The 22,089-nt window shown below is 42.7% G+C and overlaps 1 protein-coding gene across 4 annotated transcripts in view; it reads right to left on the reverse strand.

Annotated features, from left to right (window-relative positions):
- Positions 1 to 445: 445 nt before the first annotated feature.
- Positions 446 to 22,089, reverse strand: part of SLC20A2 (solute carrier family 20 member 2) — a 56,794-nt gene continuing 35,150 nt past the window's right edge. For all 4 annotated transcript variants that reach the window (XM_056490615.1, XM_056490616.1, XM_056490618.1 and 1 more), the window contains 6 exons: positions 21,817 to 21,933; positions 20,965 to 21,168; positions 18,938 to 19,526; positions 8,431 to 8,616; positions 7,606 to 7,690; positions 446 to 2,095 (listed from right to left, as the gene is read on the reverse strand). In XM_056490615.1, coding sequence (XP_056346590.1) covers positions 1,931 to 2,095; positions 7,606 to 7,690; positions 8,431 to 8,616; positions 18,938 to 19,526; positions 20,965 to 21,168; positions 21,817 to 21,933 — 1,346 coding nt within the window. In that variant the 3' untranslated portion in view covers positions 446 to 1,930. The remainder of the gene's footprint in view (positions 2,096 to 7,605; positions 7,691 to 8,430; positions 8,617 to 18,937; positions 19,527 to 20,964; positions 21,169 to 21,816; positions 21,934 to 22,089) is intronic.

Genomic DNA, 22,089 nt, shown 5'->3' on the forward strand with positions numbered 1-22,089 from the left:
GCTGATCACTCAGCTGCTGCCCACCAGTCCCACCCATTTGCCAGCACTATTTATACCATAGCTCTAGGGTTTCAGAGGGGTTGGAAATGAAGCACCACGGTGCCATGCCATAGGGATGCTTCCAGAGCCCCAGAAATAGAGCCAGAGTGTGTGAGGCAGTTGGAGGCAGCAAGTGCTCAGGGAATGTGTCTGAAGCAGCCCACGAGCTCCCAAACCTCAACAGAGAGATGCCTGTGAGCCAAGCCTGGGCAGAGTGAGGGCTGGGCACTGGGGCTGCCAGGATAGCAGGAAGAAAAGGGAGGTTTGTCAGTGTCACACAGAGCATGGTTTGATCCCACTGACCACAGCAGACAAAGGACAAAAGGCAGCAGATGCCAAGGAGTAGGCTTTAACTGCCTGGGGAGCCTTCCCATTACAGCTGAGTAATACTCCAAAAACGCAAGAGGCAGTTACAGGGGCTTTTTATCTTTTAATTATAAATTTGGTATGAATGACCAATGGAAAAATCACAATGGAGTACCAAGAACATTTTATCAAAATTTTAGCAGCATTTAAACAGTAACAGATTCCCAACCTCCTCTGGGCACCCCTTGCCCTTTGCCTCCCACCCACAGATCAGTAACCTTCACTCAAATGTGCTTTCCAAAGGCATGCAGGGGATGGAGCTGGCCATTTTCCCCTGAGCCACCGTGAACAAAAATCTCATCCCAAACACTGGTTACCATTCAGCCTCCATCCACACAGGGCCAGGCTCCCGTCCCCCCCTGGCTGTGGCTGGGATGGGACTTGCCGGGGGTGGGGGAGGCAGCACCTGCTCACATCCTCCCCTGCACGGATCAGCACTCCCATGGGTGCCCATTACCTCCAAACACAAATCCAGGGCTGAGCCCTTTCCTGCCCGCTGCTGCCCTTTGCTTCTGTCGGCGGGGGCGCTGTGCGCTCCACGGCCCCGCTCCTGTACCTGAGAGTGTGCTGTGGATGGATGGAGAGAAGCAGGGGAGGCCCATGTCTGTCCTCCCACAGGAATCGAGAGCAGGGCAACCAGGAGCTGAGACTTGAGGGGAAAGGTAGAAGGTGAGCAGTGACATACTCAAGTATCAACCCACAAAATGAAGTCAGTTTACTATCAGCTAACGTGGAGAGCCATGGGCTGCCTACTACGTCACGAGAACTAATTTTTGTGCGCGCTTTTTTTTTTTTTAAAGTTACATTAAGACATGAACAGTACTATCCCAGCCTCAGTGGCTGGAGCTTGGTGAAAACAACGTTGAATCAGAGGTGGGGAAACACAACACACGTGGAGACAACAACATAATATCGGCAAGCTATTCCCCTGCTTCTTTGGTACTTCCAAAACTTTCTTATCCAAAATATATAAGGGAAATGCACCATTTAAAAGTTACTGTTCGTAAGTATTTACACAGCCATAACCATCACGCTATGATACATGAAAATCAATATGATATGAACAAAGTTATTTTATGAAAAGCACTTCTGCACATTTTCTTTTGTTCCAGTATCTTAATAGCTTTAAAAAATTCATGTATTATGCAGTCCTGACCTCGCTTCTTCTTATATCAAATGTACAAGAAACATTTCCTAATCCATACTCTTCTTCAAAAGATTAAAAAATAGCCACCAAAATGATACACTATGTACAAATTTTACTAAATATTAAGTTCTAGGCAATTATTTTCACCCCACTGATGATATAACTTAGGTATTGTTACCTACTATATGCATATATATTTCTTTAATATATAAGAAATGGCACCACATCACCATGTCACCAATATGACACATTGTTATGTACAGTAGATAAGAAGTTAGGTATGGAAGATGGATCCTCTCTGACTGCTTCTTTCACGGGCACGCTTCTCCCATCGGTAGTAGCTCGGCCATTTCCGCTTTTCCCGGCAGAGGAAGCTCCTCAAATGTAAGGCAGGATCCCGTACATCAGCAGTGCCATCACCCCAGCGCTGAACAAACCGGCGACCGGCACAGTCACGAACCACGCCAGGAAGATGTTGCGGAAAAGGCGCCAGTCGACGGCTTTCTTGGAGCGGATCCAGCCGACAGCCACCACGGAGCCAACCTTGGAGCATGGGGAAGAGGGAGGGACACAAGGTGTGAGGGGTAGGTCTGGGCACCTGTAACATGCCCACGGCCACACCAATGCCAGTCAGCTGATACCAAGCTCTGCTCTCAGATACAGAAGCCCCTGAGGATGACAATGGTGTTGTTCTGGTGTGGTGGCAGGAGGTGACACTTCTAGCCCACTTAAACATTTGTTTTTCAATGTTCTTCTATTTTTCATGGGTCTTGGGGTCAGCCAAAGGCAATAAAATATGTTGGTGAGTTTTATTCTGCTCTGCTAACTCCTACATGAGCCTTCAGTGCAACTGAGGCAACCCTCTACCTGACTCATGGCAATTGTCCACTGACTCTGGCAGTTTAAATCAGGAAAACACCAGGAAAGTTGTTCTTAAGGCTCTGCTGGAGAGCACCGCATAGGGTAGGGCAGGCCAGGATAACTAGTATGGTTCCTGTCCCACCTGCCTGTCCTCTTGCTGGTTTGGGATGTCCTGCCTGTTCACCCAGCAGCTGCTGAGCCTCTCTGTGCAGCTCACAGCTGGGCATAGAGCACTGACCCAAAACACCACATCCATATTCCAATACTGCAGGCTACAAACAGGATGGCAGTGGCAAGGTAGAAGAAGCTGAGCCCACCCTGTGGCAGTGATGGTGGCTTTGCAGAGGGCAGACAGACAGTGCAGGCTTAGACCCAGTACATCAAACCAATCAATCTCAGCCCTGTGAGGGAAACAAGCCCTTCTAGACCAGCTAGTCAAGCAAAGCATTCAGAGCTAAAATCCTGTCTTAAGACAAAGACACCAGATTAATACTGGGGCACACAAACTGTTCAGACACCAAGAGAATAGTGGGGAATGGATAAAACACCAAGATATCCTTCAAAGACACTGCTACCAGGGCAGCTGGGTAGATCAGTGGTTTTGTAGACAAAACACACTGTGTTATGGGCACAGCTGGAACCTTTTCTTTCTTCAAAGGTATCTTCAGCTCATAAGCTCGGGTATAAACCCAGTATATCAGTTTTTAAGAAAAAAAACTGGACCGAGAAAAACATTTTCAATGAAAAATGATACAAAAAACTTCAGAAAGACTACATTTTCTTTCTGCCCTGGAAGTGGTTTCCATGCTGTTAGCAAAAACAGTGTAAGTCTATTCAAAGTGCACGGTAAAGCAGCAAGAAATGTGGAAGAAATATCCTGTTTTGAAGGTAAGGAAACTCCAAGACACAGCTGGGCATGTGCTCCCTGAAGTGCCATCCCTGCCTCTCTGTTTATTTTCTTAATGGGAGTATCAGTCCCTGCCTATAGATCAAAAGATGGGCTGCTCCCTTTGTACAGAGCCAGGAAAATAATTCATGCCAGGAGTATAGGGAATCAGGGAAAGACAGCGTGGGGATATCAAATCTGCATATTTTGCTAACACCTGTTTAGCTTCTAACTACTGCTTAACATTTCTTTATGGAGAAGAGTTACTTGTGGAAGACCCTGTAACTCTAGGGTACCTGTGACAGAACAAGAGAAAACTAAACTTGATATTCTATGACCAATAAGGCCTCTGTCACAAGTTTGACCCAATAAGGAAATCTTTATTAGACATTAGAAAAGAGATAATATTTCATCTGAATACTCTTGGAGTGCACAATATGCTGTTCTGTAATTAGGAGGTATAAGTATATTTAGGAGGTGTATCTAGGTGAAGGGGAACCTCACACTTGTGACTACATCAAAGCATTAACCCAAGGAAACACCATTTGGGTTTTGCAGCTGTCAGGCTCAGCTTTACTTTTTGTGTGCCCTTAGCATCTGTCTGCAGGAAGCATACTTATTGAGGAAGCCTGCAGTCTACATACACTAATGTCCATGTCCTTCCTGAAATTTAAATGGTATCAGCAATGATGGCATTGGCAATCTGTTTTAAACATTATTAAAGTTTAGTTTATTAATAGTGATTTTTGATGGACTAGAGGTTAGGAGAGTAGCTAATCCTTGGGTGTAGGCACACTACACCTTCTGTAGAATTTCAGATGATATCTACTTTGAGATTGGTTGGAAACCAGTGCAGTTTGCCTTCAGTATGCTCTGCTTAAAACATTACAGAAATGCTTTTGGCTCTCTTGTTCCTGTGCAGTGGTGTATAATAAAAAACACACAGAACATGATAATTCAATCATAGCAACTGAGAATATTTTTCAAAACCGCAAAATCATAATGGCAAAACGGGGCTGACAAAATGACCTCAGCAAAGTCACTTATTTCTAAATCTCCAATCTGAGAACAAATAACAGATACTCTAAGACCCAATATGATCACCTGCCCACCTGGGAAGCAGAAAGGGAAGATATGCATTCACATCACACTGGCTTTTCAGTGCTAAATCCCAGAGAGGTTGAACTGGTGCAGCCAGACCAATGTGGCTACTGCATTCAGACCCAGAAATTCCTTTGGAGGCTCAAAAGATTAGGTCTTTCCTCAAAGCCCTCTTGAGCTGGAGGCTTTCAAGCGTTTTCCTCTCCCCTTGGACTTGTGGCAAAGATGAAGGTGGGGTTCAGGCTCTCAGCAGCACTGAGAGTGAAAAAGCTGCTCAGCCATAGATGTGGGACAGGCACATCGGGCAGTGACTACCTCATGTAGACCAAAGGCTCTGATTTAGGACCAAAGGCAGGTCCTGATCTGAGAGGGCTTTACAAACCCTCCCCAGAAGCTAAATGCTTTTATTCCTGCTACCAACCTCCAGTTTGCCACCACATCTGCTACAAGATCTGAAAACTGCTGCTCAGAGCTTTTCTTCATACTTGGTCTCCATTTTTCATTACAGTCTGAAAAAAGTTTCCCTCCACCTCAGCTGTTTCATGCTGCTCCTTATTTGCCATCAGTTTATGCAGCTGCTGCACATTCAGTTGACTGACACCCCTTCTGTAGGGCTCCCACTCAAATAAATGCTATTTCACGGTGAAGTAAATATTGAGGAAAAGAATAATTCCCAATCCCTGATGCTGGAGGCTCAAGATTCAGCTCGCCTCAAACCTGTTTAATTTTGGATTTCTAAGGCAAAATAATTTTTCTGCTGATTTTTAAGAAGGCATTTTTGACTCAATGGCTGATGGCACTTTCAGCAAGGCATTTTCACATGGAGCAAATGATATTTAACAATTCTGTTATTCCTTCCCTGGGCCCTCAAAAAAAACAAGGAATACAAGAATACATTTGCTACAAGTGCTTGCTTTATCTTGTGTTGTTCACTCAGGATCTCTCAACTCAGGATCTCATTTTGCTGAAACACAGAGTCAGTTATAATAACATGACATCCCTGGAGCAGTCTAATTCTATTGCAAAGTGGATCTTCCCATTAAGAATGATCCTTCTAATGAGATAGAGCAAGCTACAGGGAGCAGACACAGACTAACCACATTAGCTGCTTTTATGGAAGTATTTTTAAAAAGAACTATTTTGCTTTGCAGTTAGAAAAGACCAAGCTTTTAGCTGCATTGAGTGAATGAATACCACTCTCATTAGCTTATGGCTTCCAAGACATTTTCTTTTTAAATTCAGTCTATTTGTTTGGACCAAAGTGTGTTTTCTCTTTTACAATAGTTGGCTGGAAGTGTTTCAGGCATGCAACTGGGATAATCAAAGCTGTATTATTCTCCCTGGCAAATTCTTCATCATGCATTTTATATACCAGTCAGCTTAAAGGGAGGTGGTTTCAGGCTAGCATTTTTAGAAGTGGATAACATGGTTATTATTTTTCCCCTCCCTGCTTGATTCAGAGGAACCAGAGTTCTGTCAATGCCAGGAAATCTGAACAGCCTTTCAGGGCAGTTCAGTCTTGGCTGCTTCTCAAAGAGCACCAGGGTAGAAGAAATAAATGATTTTGCAACAGAGGAAGGCTTTCTGAAGAAATGGTTTTCACTAGAAAAAGGCCAATTGAACCAACTTTGGGCATTTTGCAGGATGTGTGGATTTCGTTGAGTCTTTTACTGGAAAGCAGGTCAATGTCACAGGCAAGGCTGACAGGCTGCCATGCCATGGAGCAGTTATCCCCAGACACCTGCCTGCCCCAGCCCCAGCCCCAGCCAGGGGCTCCTAGCTCTCCAGAGGGCACTAGTGAATCCTACAAGGACTGTCTGTTTTTAAAGCTTGGTCTTGGTGGTGTGCAATGACGCAGATGGACTGCCATTCTGGGGTCTCTGATTTTGGAGGCAATTCCCCATATCCTGCCAGAGGGTGAAAGAAACAAATAGCTCTGCATGTCCAGGAACTTGACAGTCCATGGAGAAACAAAGGAACAAAGAAGGGATATTTGACCTGAGAATTTTCCAGGGAACAGAATTCCAAATTCCCATTCTGTTCTTCCGGAAGTGTAAATGTCCACATGCTCCCTCATGTCTACAAGCTATATAAATCTTCATGACACAATTGAATTGTGCTCATTAGCCAGCCTGTATCTATACTGTAAAGTGGTCTTTTTAAAATAATGAAAACAAGAAACCAAAGTACCTTGTTTGAAGGACTAATTACAAGGTCCGGATTATGTATTACAAATGCACAAAAGTGAGGACAAGTTGGTTTAAAAGAAGAGAGGCATTAAAATATTAGCTTAATGATGGAGCAGTGTTTTTCATACAGGTGGTTTTAAAATACACATAACTGGGTTCACACAGACTACAAATCTACGTTATTTTAATACGTCTATATTAGTTCAGTACAACCATGTAAGGGTGAAAGACAGTCCAGACTTTTGTGCAATTAGTTGTAAGGCTGACTTTGTTTGGCTGTACTGCCTTTAAAAGTGGGCCCCGTTATTTTGTGGTCACGGTCTGCAGGGCATAGCACAGTGAAGGCAATCTGTCGGTATCTCCCAGATTTTGTTATGGTTTGTCCTAGTGATGTGATTTACTGATAGTATCACTGCAAACTCCAATACCTTGCAATGGGTGGAGCTTATTGGAATACCCACATTTGAGGCTACAAGTACCGTTAGCGCACACATTACTTCAATGCAAAATCCACTGTGAAGAAATAAAAAAAAAAAAAAAGACAGATGGAAAACCTGTAGTAAAAGAGTTATATGCAGGAAATCCCATGCCATGCACTTATCAAGAAAATCAAGTATAAATGATGAATGGTGCGCAGCCTCTGAACAAGGGAGAAATGTTACCCAGCCAGGTTCAAATGGCACCATCAGAGGAAACCAGGCTCTTCCTTGCAATCATTTGCTTTAAAATTGAGGTCATGCTTTTGTAAGTGTTATTTTTCTCCACCAGCAGCTATGGAGTTTCTGCTGTGGCCAATTCCAGTGACTTTACTGTCACAACTCCAACGCATTTGTTGGAAGCCTGATTACTTTCTCACTCTGCTGGCATGACCGAGACGTGCTGATGTACCCCTCCCTAAGCATCCTCTGTCAGCGGCTGCTTTCCCCTCACCGTGCCATTATCCCTGGCTCGAGCAGCACAATTTTAAGATGAACAGTCCAGACTGCCTTGACTGCAGTCGCTGGGCAAAGGCATACCTTGCAGTGTGTAGTACTGACAGGAAGTCCAACATTGGAAGCTACCACAACTGTGAACGCCGAAGCCAACTCAATAGTGAATCCACTGCAGGAAGCATAAGAAAACACTTCACAATCACTCTTTGCATCAGCTTGGACTGATACCATGCAGCGTGCCAAAGTCTTACCAGTTTCTTCTTTCGACTGTTTTATCTCCAACTGATTTTTGTCACATGAGTAAGTTAAGAGAACAAGAAAGGGCTGAATAATGGGAATGGCACAGGCTATATACCTGCAGTACCCCGCCTGCACGGCTCTTTGTGTCAGAGACCTTCACTACTCTATGCTGCAGAGTGTGCAGAACTGTGCCTAATTAGCAATTTGGTTAAGCACCAGCAGAGGTCGATTATGATTTAAAGATGAAAATTACAGAAATAAATACACATGGGTTTAGTAGTCTGAAGCACAATGGGAAAGCCACTGTAGTCTTGCCATTTCCAAATGCACCTTCTACCATGATGATTAGGTCATCAGCAGAAGACTCTGCTGTCTGTTCATGCAGACCTCTATGCCTTAAACACATTCAGTATTACAGGGTTATGTTTTTTCCTTTCTCTCTTTCTTTTTTTTCTTTTTCTCATACTTTCTTTTTCTTTCTTCTTCTCCTTTTTCGCTTATTTCTTTCATTATTTTTAGAAAGATGGAGAAGTCAAAGCCAGGTTATCATTAAAATCAAAGCACAGCAAATCCACCAAACTGCATTACAAACAAAATACTGGAATAGCAATTTCTCAGATTGGCTCACATCCAAAGTTCACACAACTGCAATGACACCTGTGGACCTACCTTGATGGTGTGATTGGAGTGAGGTCTTTACCCATAGTCTGGATAACTCTTCTTCCCCAGACCCAGAGACCCACACAGATCCCAACACCTCCATAGAACAGCAGCCAGATGGGAGTCGATGCTTCCTGCATGACGGCACCTTGCTCGTAGATAAGCCAGAGCGCAACAAGGGGACCAATGGCATTGCTGGAGAAACAGAAACGTGCCTGAGTTATAAAAATGCAAAGCGTTGCCTTGAAAGAAGTCTCTTATTTTCTGCATGATTTGTCTTCATCATAGGCACAGCACCACTCTGACTTGACACTACAGATAACACCCTTTCTCACTTGGAAAGGGTGGAGAAGGCAACTCTTATCATCATCTTTTAAATTCAAGTATTAAATTAGCTCTTTTTGTCAAAGAGGGGAAAATAATGAACAAAATTACCATTGCAGACAAGAATACAGATATATAATCTAGTTTGACAGCCCGTTAACGTTCGGCATATGATCTGAGTGCAGCTATAAAGTCTCAGATGACTCAGTCATCTTCCAATGTGCTGTAGAGTGAGTTGGACTGGATCACAGAGGAGCCTTTGGTGACACAGAGCTGGCATAAGCCCTTTTTGCTACCCTGCTGCTGCTATCTGGAAAAGCATTGGGAGTCAGCAACACCAAAGTCCCCACTCTTAATGCAGGTCATCTGATATTGGTGGCCAGAGTCAGACTTCTGACTCTTGTTTATTCTAAAAAAGCATCCTATTTCTAAACAGAAACTTCTAGCGAGAAGAAAAACTTGAAAGCTGGTATCCAGTTACTTTGGACACTTAAATAGTGAAAAACAGATAAGAATTTCAACATCCCTTTTGTTTTCAGCTCTTTTATTAAACTAAGTAGCTGCTTGTCTTGCTGAACAGCATTTATTCGCCACCCAAAAAGCATAATTAGTGAAGCAGTGTTATATTTATGTCTCAATAATCATGAGAAGAGCAGAACAAACCTGACCTATGTCATTCAAAAAATCTGGAAACCATCAGGGAAGCCCCCCTCTTTGTAAACCAATAGAAAAAGAGGTCACAGTGAGCACCACAAGCAGGACTCACATCCATGCTTGCCCTGAAGCCAGGACCTGCTAAATTTAGTTCCTGGTTCCACCCCAAAGCACACAGATGGAGTAAGGGCCAGTTTTAATGTCAAATGTTGTGCAAACCAGGCCACTGTATATGCCAGTTAATAATTTCCTTGAATCCCATCTTTACCAGATATGAGGTGCCAGGGGCTGAGAAGTGATTGCCAAGAGACAAGGGTCGCCAGCAGTGCAAAGCTCTGCAAAATCTCAGCAACACAAGACTCTCTTGCTTTCATCTTGCCCTTGAGAAATTGAGCTCTGAACCCTGAGAAGTGATCCTGAAGCAAAGTAATAAGGGAAAACTTTTCCCTTGTAAACACACACAGCAACAGTCAAGCTGCGAGGGAAATGAAAATACTTTAAAATGCTCTTTGATATAAAAAAAAATGAATAATTCTTAAGGATTTCAAGAAATATCCTGGAAATAAATTAGTAAGATAACATGAATAATAAAATCCAGTGGGTTTGAAGACGCTGGGTAGTACAATGAAGAACTAAAGACTCTCTAACTAAAGAGTGATTTCCACTGGCTAAAACACTTTAAAATTCTCATCTGATACTGTGCCCAAGTAAGCATTCAATTTGTTGAGTTAATTAAGGACTGTATGTGGAAAGTCCTTAGGACTTAAATGCAAGAAATATTGTACTTCCATGGAAGAAGAGATACTTGATTGAAGCATTTCTAGTATTTTGAAATCAACCTGAAACTGCTTTTCCAGTGTTTTCAGGTGTGGATTAAATTTCTTAAATTACTTGCACGTGTATTTAAATGCTTTCTTGGGCACAGAAAAAGAAAGGTAATTCAACGTACAAAAGAACACGAATAAACTGATGGATGCTGAAGGATGGATAAAGGCAAATACTACATTGATCACATGAATAAAGGCAAAACTGATCATCCCTTTTTGTAGTGCTGTATGACATGGAAAAAAACTTCCCTGTTAAAATAACAGACGCATTCGGAGTGAGTTCAGGCACTGATTCCTGACTGCTCTAAAGAGATTATGCATACCTATTTGTCAGTCCCAACATAAATGGAAACACAGAAAAGGCTTCAAAAACTGCAGCAGCAAACTACGTTTTTCCGTATCAAAATCCAGTTTTAATTATGTGCACATACTACACCTCTGCCAATCAACACAGCTTAATCCTTGAGGAGAAGGTTCTTATTTGTGGCATGGGAAGACAAGACAAAACTGCTGACTTATGCTCAGCCTCAGAGAATCTGAGTGGCTGATTCTGTCCAACAGAACAGAAGAGATAACACTGCTGCCCACAGAGGAAGCATTTCTGATACCTCCCTTCTAAGAAAAGAAAGCCAAACAGCACTGGATCCATATAGGCTTGGAAAGGCAAAAAGGTAACTAACCTAATTTTCCTTTGTGGGTGTCAGCATCACTGGTTATCTATACTAGAGGGACATTTCTCTCCCAGTAAATCATGTTCAATGTGACTTAAATGTTCAGCTCTTAGGGATAGTGGCATCTCCCAGCCTGAATATCTGCAAGTGGCTATAAACAGTAACAACAGTAGCTTGAATCTAGCACCATCACAACTCTCCAAGCTCTTCAGCTTCTGGATTTGTTCAATGCTCCCTATGCCAATGGAAAACACCTCTAGAAGAAGCTGCTGAGCCTGTCCCACCACAAAACTGCCAAAAGCTCACAGCAAATGGGTCTGACTCAGGCACTGCAAAGACTACGATCTTGAATCTGCACAGAGGTAGAAGACAACCACTCCCAACAGTAAGAGAGGGTAAGAGAGAAACAACACATAAAAAAACCCCAGCAACAAAAAAGGCATTATTAGATAAAAGAGTTTGCCTAACAGATGTCTCCTACAGCTGAGTGACTAACCAGATCAACCACAAGGATGCTGGCTAGACTGGGATGTGGCTTTCACAGTATTTCCCACTGGTTCTAGCTCATTTGATTCAAGGCATGACTAGCAGGAAAGCAGACCTCAAATCTTCCATGCATTTTGGCTAAGACTCATTTCACAAGTCTGTTTTCAAGAGTTATTTTCTCTTACTCTCCCACACAGGTTTCTGCTTACCTTAACTAACTCTTGTCTGTGCTGGAGCTCCACATCTTATCCATGGTAGTTTAGAGAAGAAAAAAGCCTGAGATGGTCACACAGGGGCTCTGAACCCCCATCCACATCCACATGTAAAACTGCCCTCAGATTCCTATGAAACTGAAGTGCTTTAGAGGATTTGCTGTATTTAGCTATTTGGTTTAAAACAGAAAATAAGCTGCTCCTGTCATGGTATTATTTTGATTTTGCACACTTAATACACACTTTCCCACTGAGGGGCAGCCAATTTTAGGGGGTGGCTAATTTTAGGATGAGTTCATAAAATGCTATGGTGTAAGAAGCCCATCTCTGAGTCTGCCTGCTGCAAAGTCTGTTCTCCACATCCAGTACTTTCCCTCACCTCTGCCAGGCTGTGCCAGCCCTATTACTCACAGGGCACAGGGCTTTGCAGCTGGGGTGCTACACAGGGGCTGTTTGCCTTCCCTGGAGGTGCAGTGCAGGATTTAATGCCACCCACAGCAATACTTGCACTGGCAGATGTGTTCCATGGTGGCTAACTGAAGGGCTGACCCCCTGACTAATGTGAACTGGCACAACTTGGCTTTTTCTGCTCGCCTGTGCCAGTTTAGAATCTGTCACGCAGCATTTATAGAACCGTTGTGAAAGATAGCATTTGACAGTGAGTCTGAACTATAAATAGAGCTGGCTTCTCCTCTCCCCTGTGAGACAGATAGTATTACCAACAAAAATAACCACCCCACATTCAGCTATCACGAGACAGGCTTAGAAATGACAGTTTCCCATGTGTACACACATACACACAAGCAGAAATTTTTACGTACCTTTGGGTCAGAAGTCCAAGACCTTTTCTGGAGGAATAAGGACTAATGTTTTCTTTTTTCTTTTTTTTTTTTTTAGTAAAAAATAAGGGACTTTTTCCCAGTAATTCAGCCATCAGCTGAATGCTCTATGGCCTAATCCCATCAAACTTGTCACAACATGTTATGAAATAGCAACATTGCTATTTCCTTGCTGTTGTTTGAGGGTAGAGTGAGTTGCTCAAAAAGAGAATCTAACTGATTTTTTGAAAACTGCACTCTGAATATGCTTTGGGAATAATGTATATACTCCTTGATGACCATGCTTAAATTCTCTGCTGCCTGAAAAAGGAGATTTCTTTTTAGCCACTTTTTCTAGTTGAGTGAAAGAAACTTGAAACATACATCATCACCAATTAAAGTTGAATTATGAGCAAAACAGCCATCTGAGAAATCTGTATTAGGTGTCCAGTATTACAAGCATAATTATAAAATGTCCAGCCAGTTGATTATTTCCCAAACCAGGATTTCATAAATAAACCTTCTACTGGGAAAATCAGTGGGATGATCTTTCTGAATAGGCTGCAGTTACACCTTGAGACATCACCCAGCTGAGCAAGAGTGAAGGAACGATACTCCTGTTTGTAGTAACAGGAAAAAAACATGCCCTAATCTCCAGGGAAATCAGATTATCAGGAGAATTTTATCCTAGTTCAAATAACTGGACAGCCTTGAAATAGTGCATCTACCACAGCACAATAAAAGTGTGTCAGAGCTGTACCCTGTGAAGTGCAAGCTTTGGTGTGTTAATGAGTCAGGGTGGACAAGCTTTTATTCCTGCAGCTCATCTCTGTGTCCTGCAACACTGAAACTCCAGCTCCCTGGATCCTGGAGGGTTGGGTCCATCCTCCCCCTGACCACTAGCATCAGCTTTTCCCCTGGCAAGCCCAGCCAAGGGCCCTGCTCACAGAGGGATGGGGAGGGATTCCCATGCCCACTGGAGACACCGTTTCTTGCTGCTCTTCTCTGACTTGCCTGCAAGGCACAACAAAAATGTTGTGTACCTGCACAATTAAGGGTAGAAATAAATATTCACATCTACTTGGGGCACAGGCTGGACTTACAGGATGGACTATTATTAAAAAGGGAAGAAAACAGAAATCAGGCTTCCCTCACTAAATATAACAGACAGATTCGCTTCCTAAATATTCTCAGTGATCTTGACTGCAGCTCTCAGGGACAAAATAAGAAATACCTGTTTTTAATCCAGCCTTACTATAGCTCCTTTAGATTCCTTATTTAGCCAAGAGGTTGAATCCCACTAAGCTCTCCATGTGCAGTGAGATACTGGCAATGTTCTGGCCCTTCCCTCCTTTAATCCCATTGCATTTACTTTAGGAAGAGGGGGGAAAGGTGAATCCTACTGCTGTTTGTGTGCTCTGACCTAAAAGACCAGTGAAATCTGTATGATGGTGAGAGGAGAAAGCTCTTCTCTACGTATTTTGGGCAAGCACACATTTCCTAGTTTCTCAAACTACTTTGCTTAAAAATGGATTTCCTATCTAGTAGCAGTCAGCTTCCCTAAAACCACTGGAAGAATGTGTAGAAACATAAAACAATCATATATTTTTACTGTAGTTCTGAAATGGTCTTAAACCCTGTTGTCAGTAATGTAGCCTATATTGTTTGGATAATGACAGGCATCCTTTCTCAAACTTGTGCCATAAATCTATATGGCATTACCTGCAGACTCTAACTCCAATGACCCTTTCTCCTAATATCTAAGCAAGAATACACAAGGGGAGGCCTGAAGTCCTCCACAGGAAATGCAATTATAGCAGACACATTCAAACAATTTATGCAGCAGGAACTCAGGAAAATTGAGATCCTGTAAAATGACCGCAGGCAGGTCTCTCCTCCCTACAGCATGCACCAGCCAAACCTCAGCACTGCCTGTGCCTTGGCATGCACAGACATGGGTGGTGGCACGGTCACCCTGCTCAGCTGGAGCATCACGCCTCCTGCCACCCTCGTGCCACTAAACCAACCTTCCTCCATGGCCCAAATCCATGGGCCCAGCTCACTGCCTGCTCACACAAGCCAAGGCACACAGGTCATTCTGACACCTCCAGGGTTTCTCCTGTGACAGCAGGAGGGATGGCCTGAGGCACAGAAGGAGGGTAGTGAGGGACAGAAGAGGCTGCCCATTTATGGGAGAAGGAATCTGTGTGAGAAGTGACTAAACACATGCACAGACAGGTGTGTAGGAGTAAAAGGCTCAGGCTTTCCTCACAGCATAAACAGCATATTTTAATCAGCAAAACTCACACTGACCTACAGCATCTCTCTGTGGTCACCAGGCTTTGATTGCAAGAATTCAAGAAATAACAAGCTCCAGAGATTGCTAGAGTCAACAAAAGCATCTTCCCGTTTGCTAGGATATGGAGCAAACACACTGCTTACTCACAGCTTTCTCATTCCCAGCCCAGTAGCAAAGCAGCCACAGCCACAGCCACAGCCACAGCCACAGCCACAGCCACCCAGCTGGGCAACATGATTCCCTATTCTTTTTAACACACAGCTGCCCCAGCCAGCATCCTTGCTGATGTCAGCCTGAACATGAGCCCTGATGGCTACACACATCAGCTCCTACAGCAAAGATGTCTGATTTTGTTATGAAGCTAAAAACCATCATCTCAGAAGAAACTGGGGTCTAACTACCCCATGAGTTAGTTAGGAATTAGTTTTGCAGTCGAGGGCAAAATACTGATTTAACTCTTCCAGGTCCGTGGGTAAATCCTGGACAAAGAAGCAAGAGAGATCTCCATATGATCTTTTGTCCACTAAAGTTCTGTCCAAACTATATGGGGCATTTCTGATCCATGAAGTTTTTCTGAGCTGCATCACAGTTCAGTCTGTACTGTATACCTCATGTCAATCATTTACCCTGCAATCACCTGCAGTTTTTAAGTTTCACTTTAGCCTTTTGGGGTTAGCAGACCTTTCTAGCCATGCCCAAAACAGCCTGCCCAACTGCCTTTGTTTTTGAGAATTAGTTAATTCAGACGTGCTTCCAGACTTTAAAACACAGCATAAACCCAACAGCTTCAGCAACTGTTCTGCTATTTGTTGTTACACAGGTAGGCTGCTGTGGCTGCAGCACAGAAGCTCTAGATCACAATTCCTGCTGAATCAGCCTATATCTACAGAAAAATAAGCTCAGTCCAACTCAGCCATAGGTGCATTTAATCCCTGCTGGCCAACAAAGCCCAGCCTCCTAGCCTCTCTGGAAAGCTGGCTCTGAACAAGCATTTAGAAGCTGGCAGTTCTCCTTGTGTCACGCTCCTGGCCCAGGTCTTTTTTCCATCCTGCTCTTTTTATTCTCCCATTGCCCTTGCAATGACCTGACGCATTCTCTTTGTGCTGGGGTGCTGAGCCAGTGGGACCTGCTCACTTGGCGCCGCTAATTAAGTTCAACAACAACATTTTTTTCAGCGGTTCTGTCCCAACACATTTAGTTGGGATTTTAAATTCTTTAGATTTCATTCAGTCCATGTGCATGGTGGTGTCACAAGGCTCTTGGCATGGCTCAGCAGGTCCCAGCCCTGGAAGGGCTCCAGCACCCTTGACACAGTGCACATAAGCTTGGTGGCAGGGGCAGGAGAGGATGGTCCGAACAGAACAGTCACCCAAATAAGGTGCTACCATCACTCCCTCTTTCTTTGAACACACAGCTGCCCCAGCCAGCATCCTTGCTGATGTCAGCCTGAACATGAGCCCTGATGGCTTCATACATCAGCTCCTACAGCAAAGATGGCTGATTTTGTTATGAAGCTAAAAACCATCATCTCAGAAGAAACTGGGGTCTAACTACCCCATGAGTTAGTTAGGAATTAGTTTTGCAGTCGAGGGCAAAATACTGATTTAACTCTTCCAGGTCCGTGGGTAAATCCTGGACAAAGAAGCAAGAGAGATCTCCATATGATATTTTGTCCACTAAAGTTCTGTCCAAACTATATGGGGCATTTCTGATCCATGAAGCTTTTCTGAGCTGCTTAGCAGTTCAGTCTGTACTGTAGCCCTGTGCTTAAATATGCTATAAAACATGTCAATCATATACCTTGCAATCACCTGCAGTTTTTAAGTTTTATATTGGCTTTTTATTTTTCTTTCTTTGCTCCTCTTATTTGCTCCTGTCTCTTCAAGGAATACCAACAAACAGCCTGATGGAAAATAAATAGAAAACATGGCACAAGAGTAAGTTCCAGGATATGGAAAGAAAATGTTGCAGTCAAGTCCAAAGAAAAAGATGTGGACAATGAAGGTGCTATCCTAAATATCTAAGTGAGGAGTGTAAAACCAAATGCAGGGGAAAGCAGGATTCTAACAACAGGATTCAAGACTGAGGAAAAACATTAGAGAAACAGCAGCACCTAAAATGAGCACAAGGAAAGTGTACAAAGGAGGGAGATGAAAATACAGCAGTAATCAGTGGAAGATGGACAGCCAGGACTTACTTTCTTACATAAATGTTAACAGAAAGCTGTGCTACTCATTAGGTTCTACTGCATCATTTTTTAAACAATGCACTGCCTTTCGAGCTCTGCAGATCTCCATGCAACATGTGGTGGAGCCAAGACATCTTTTGCTCCACTAGACAAAGACTGGCAAAACACCTCTGCTATATGATAGATATCTGCATTCCCAGAGAATTTCATCTACTAAATCTTTTAGGCATATGAAGGGGTCTTTAATTTTATTGTTTAGCTGGAATTCAGTACAATTGCAAGGATGGGTTCCTATCCAGTCATAGACATGTGACCATCTCCCTGCTTTTCTACCAGCTTTGATAAAATGAAGACAACTTGTTCTTTAGTTTTGCAGTTATATGTAATCAGCTTAAGAAAAAGTTTTGGAATAAACAGCATTTAATGAAGATGTTTCCTGACAAATTTGATAGGATCACCAACAGAAGTGGGGATCTGAAAAATACTAAAAACATATGAATTTTTAGGAAAGGATATTGCCATGGTAACAAGCTAGTCTAAATGCAAAATTCTAAGTGAATTAGGCTGTAAGATGCAACAACACATACAGCACAGAGTCTGAACTTTGTACTTCATACTGGCCAGCTCCTGTCAACACCAAATCTGATTTCTGAACTAACTGCATCCTTACAGATCACTTCTAACAAAATCGACTACCTTTTCCTCCTACACAATGCTTGCATAAACACGTGAGTCCCTGAGGAGTATGCATAAGTAGCACCTGTAGGGAAAAAAGGAACTGTGGCACCTGCTGAGGTAGGCTGTGAACTTTCTGCAGTGGTATTTCCCAGGGTGCATTACAAGAAATATCAGCAGTCTTTGTTCTTATCCCTGTGTTCTCTTCAGCACTTGCTGCTGGCCACTTGCAGAGCTTGGTTATTGACCCCCATGGGTCTTTGCTCTTGGCCAGTATGCTCAGAGCAAAGGTCTTTTACAACAGAGACCATCTGAGAGGAAAGAAAGCTACACCACTGCCCTCTGATCTAGGGGATGAGGGGGCTCTGGACTCCTTCCCAGGGCCAGATCCCTGTGGATACCAAGGAAGTACAAAAGGCTCTTCAGAAAGCCCTGTTCTGAATTCCCAGGATGCTGGATGGATGGGGAGCAAAGAAACATGTTTGTAAATATTTTCACAATGAGCTAGGAGTTAAATTAGGAGGCTGACAAGAGCAAGGAGCACTAAGTGCTCTCCTTGTAGAGTGGGACAGGGTTTGCCCAGAAGGCTAAGGAGGACAGTGAAAATTATGAACACTGTAAAGTCCTGCTGAAAACACTGAAACCAACACCATCAGGGCATGGCTAACACAGAAAGGGTCCAGCAGGAAGGGGACTCGGTACAGCCCTAGCCACAACCCAAATAAGGACAGCTGCTTCAACAAACCACTTGAGAGAATTTCTCAGGGGACCCTATCATGATACTGATCTATTAAATACCAAATGGATTGCTCCAGGTCTAGGGAAGAGGCGGTCCAGCCAAATCCTAAAGGAAAAATACACAGTGTTCCCAGTGGCACAGCAAACCCACCTGAACTGCTCTTCAGTCACATGCCACCGAGATGGTGAAGGGCTGTGACAAGAGATGACATTTATCTAAAGGCAAAAGTAGTCTAAAACCTCTCATGTGTTGAAAGTTTCTGCTTTTGCAGTTAAAATAGGCTCCAAATTCTGCAGGGCTGGGACTGTCCTGTTTGCTTTTATAGTGGCTGGCATGTTGGGTGGAGTCTCAATGCCTCCAAGATTGCCAAAATTAATTAATTAATTAATTAATTAATTCACAGCTATTGAGCAGCGAATGGAAAAGATTTTACCCTTGAGAAGAAAAGAAAGCATAGACTAAGCAGTGCAATTCCTGGAAAGTACAGAGGACATTGATGATACACATCCCTGATGAGCATCTACCTGCAGAAATGATTGTGCTTTCCATCCAGCCAGGCTGGCAAACCTTGCTCACATACTTCAGCTGTAAAATTGCTGGTTTGTGAGATTTCATCCTCTTACCTGACATCATTGCCTCCATGCGCAAAGGATCCAAAGCAGGCTGTTAAGATCTGGAGGAAGTGGAAAAGCAGATGGACCTGAGAGGTGTCTTTCTCTTCCTTATCCTCTTCCACAGGATCAACGGGGGGCCGCTTAGGATCTGCGAGTTCAGAGGCCAACTTCATTTCCACCCCACCTTCCTCCGCCTCAATCTCTGCCTCCGCCACTGCATTGCAATAGCTGGAGTAGCTGTCATAGCGGACTCGCTTCTTGGAGTAGGAAACAGTGTCTCCCACCAACTTCTCACTGTCTTCTGGAGTAGATGTATCCGCTGCCTTAAAGGAGGAATGCACAGGCATGCCACAGATAGCAGCAGTGTAACAAGTGTAGCTGTTGTTGCGCCTTAAGAGTTTGTAGTTGTTTTCTGCAGTGGGCCTTTCCTCATTGGCCCTGTCCAGGTGAATTTTGTGGAGCAAGTCTTTGTATAAACCTGAGTCCTTGTGCACAGTGTGATAAACGTGGCCATCGCTCCTCACGTGGCCATCGAAGCTGAAGGTGCCATTGGAAACAGGTGATTTCACCGAGGTGTGCGTCACTGAAAATGCCCTTCCTAAAAAGGCAGAGATTTAGAGGTTTTCTTTACAAAATGCAATGCAAAGTCCCCTTCCTCCAACACAAGACAATAACATGGCCAGCATCTGAGAATACAGGACAAAGATCAATTTGCACTACATGCAGTGAATAAGCCATTCAATTCACTGCAAAATAAAGTCTCTCATCTTCTGTCCAAAAAGAGCTTTGTTCCAGTGCTGAGTCTCCTCAGACATGCTGTATGACCTGCAGCAAGTCACTTGGGATAAGCTATTCAAATGCGATACTTGATGGTTAAATCCCCAGGTTCTTTGGAAATACAAATTTCCATAAAATTCCTTTCTGGAATTTTATTCCTATTCAATCCCTTGCTTATAAAGCAAGCGCCATTTTTTCTGAGGTTTTGTCTACATTGAATAGAAATAATTAGGATTTCTGAAATGTGGTTTACTGCAATTTCATACTGGGACTTATCTGTTTAAGAGACATTTCATTCATACTCATCTATTTAGAAGACATTTACATAGCTTTTAAAAATAATTTTTAAAAAGCAAAGAAAATATTAATGTTTGGCAGAAGTGTTTCCTTAGCTATTGCAACATTTTCTATATAATAGTTCTATGAACATCATGATGATTATTCCCACTGTATACATTTAATGTTAGCATACACTGTAGGACACACATCAAAATGTATCACAGGTAATATTTTTGAAGAAACTGTCTTTTTCATTTCCTGACTTCCTGGATTTTCACTGTGCAACATTCAGAATTGGGTTTGGCTATTTTTAAACTGGAAGCACGCACTCTAAGGGCTCCACATCATGACTTATTTGATTTTGTAAGAATTAGTTGAATATATTAGACATTTATTAACCAAATTACAGGGCTTTGTAGATGTTAGCAAAGTGATATCAAAGTCAGCAGACCGCTAAGTGCAGGGGGTTTTCCCACCACGTGGCAGAACAGAAAGAGCTTTATGCACACAAGACTACCTCTTACAAATATATGTTCAGAAAACAATGTGTAAGATTTTTCTAGTGGACACGCTCCAAATGGTCATACATTTGTCCACTGAAGTTCAAATCTTTTCATCTCCTGTTGTAGTATGCTAATCATCTTTATGCTGAATTTAACCTTCATACATCAGCAATCTTTGTGGTCTGTATTTTTCCACTGCTTGATAGGATGGAAACACTATTAAGAATACAAAGTAAACCAATGCAAAAAGGCAAGTAATTTTTTTCAGCTCTTTCTAAAACTGAAATACAGCCAAAAAAAAATGTAATTGATTTTACATCCTCTCCAGAAAATGAGCATCTTTCCAAACAAGCACTGAAAAGGGATTATGGAAATTCCAACACAAATTTGCTATTTACAGCAGAGACCTATTTGCAGTTAAGGAACCTCATTGAAACATGAAGAGAACAAACTCTCTAAGTTGTTTCAGTTCCTTACCATATGGTACACGTGGATGGTTTCCATTTGCAATATTATCTGATGCCCCAGCAGCTTCTGTAACTGAGCCAGTAAGGGGAATCGTGCTCTCATCAGATGCTTTGGCACCAGGAAGCTCTTTAAAGACTGGTGTTTCTTCATCCTGAATTTTATCAAGACTTTCATCTGATATCCTTGACAGTGCAGCATCTTTCTTTAAACGGCCTAAGGAAAGAATAGTACTGTAATTTTAAACCAAACCTATACCTCTTGTTACTTAAATTTCCACTGTTTGCATCAACAGCATGGTTTAACTTGGCTACAATAACCAAGCTTCATTTCATACACACACCATTCATTTCTAACACTTTACTATGCTCATTTGTGAAAATTCTACATCTTTGTTTCTTCTGATCAAATTCACCAAAGTAGGCAACTGAAGTAAAGCACTGAGCAGTTCACCTATTAATGAAACCTGAAACTTTTCTCTGCATTTGTTGAGAGCAGTAAAGCAACTAAAAGCTGTGATCAGCCCAATTTACTGTAAAGATAAAACAGTCACTTAAAGATGATCATTCTGACAGGGTTTTTTCTTTTTCTTAATAAAACAGATACCAGATTATATTCCAGGTTTTATTTTCCTGTTTCTGCTAGACTCCAGAATTGAGCACTTAAATGAATTGCCTAACAAGGTTTGAATTTCTACCACTGCAGCTTTTTCAGAGCAAATTGCACAAATACATGAGGAATAATTTAGGCACATCCTGCCTGTGGGTGGGGACTGGACTAGGTGACCCTCAAGGACACTCCCACTTCTGAAATGTAATATTCCGTGATTTTATATCACTCACATTTCATAAAATAACTACTTACTTTCTATTTTTCTCTTCATCCAGGGACACACAAAAATCCAGACTAAGACAGCAAATACTAAGGACACACCAACTGATATAAGAGCAATGGCCCACATTGGCAGTATCAGTCCCAGTACTGTAAAGACAGAGAAAACCGAAGCAAGCCATAAATTAATATGACTTCATTATCCCAGGCAGTGGAAGAGCAGTCTGTTGCAGAAAAGCCAGTTCACAATGTATTCAAAACCAACGTGAAGGAGCTGATGACTTGTAACATATTACCAGCTACTGC

Source organism: Oenanthe melanoleuca, chromosome 4, assembly GCF_029582105.1.
Source record: "Oenanthe melanoleuca isolate GR-GAL-2019-014 chromosome 4, OMel1.0, whole genome shotgun sequence".
Taxonomy (NCBI): domain Eukaryota; kingdom Metazoa; phylum Chordata; class Aves; order Passeriformes; family Muscicapidae; genus Oenanthe; species Oenanthe melanoleuca.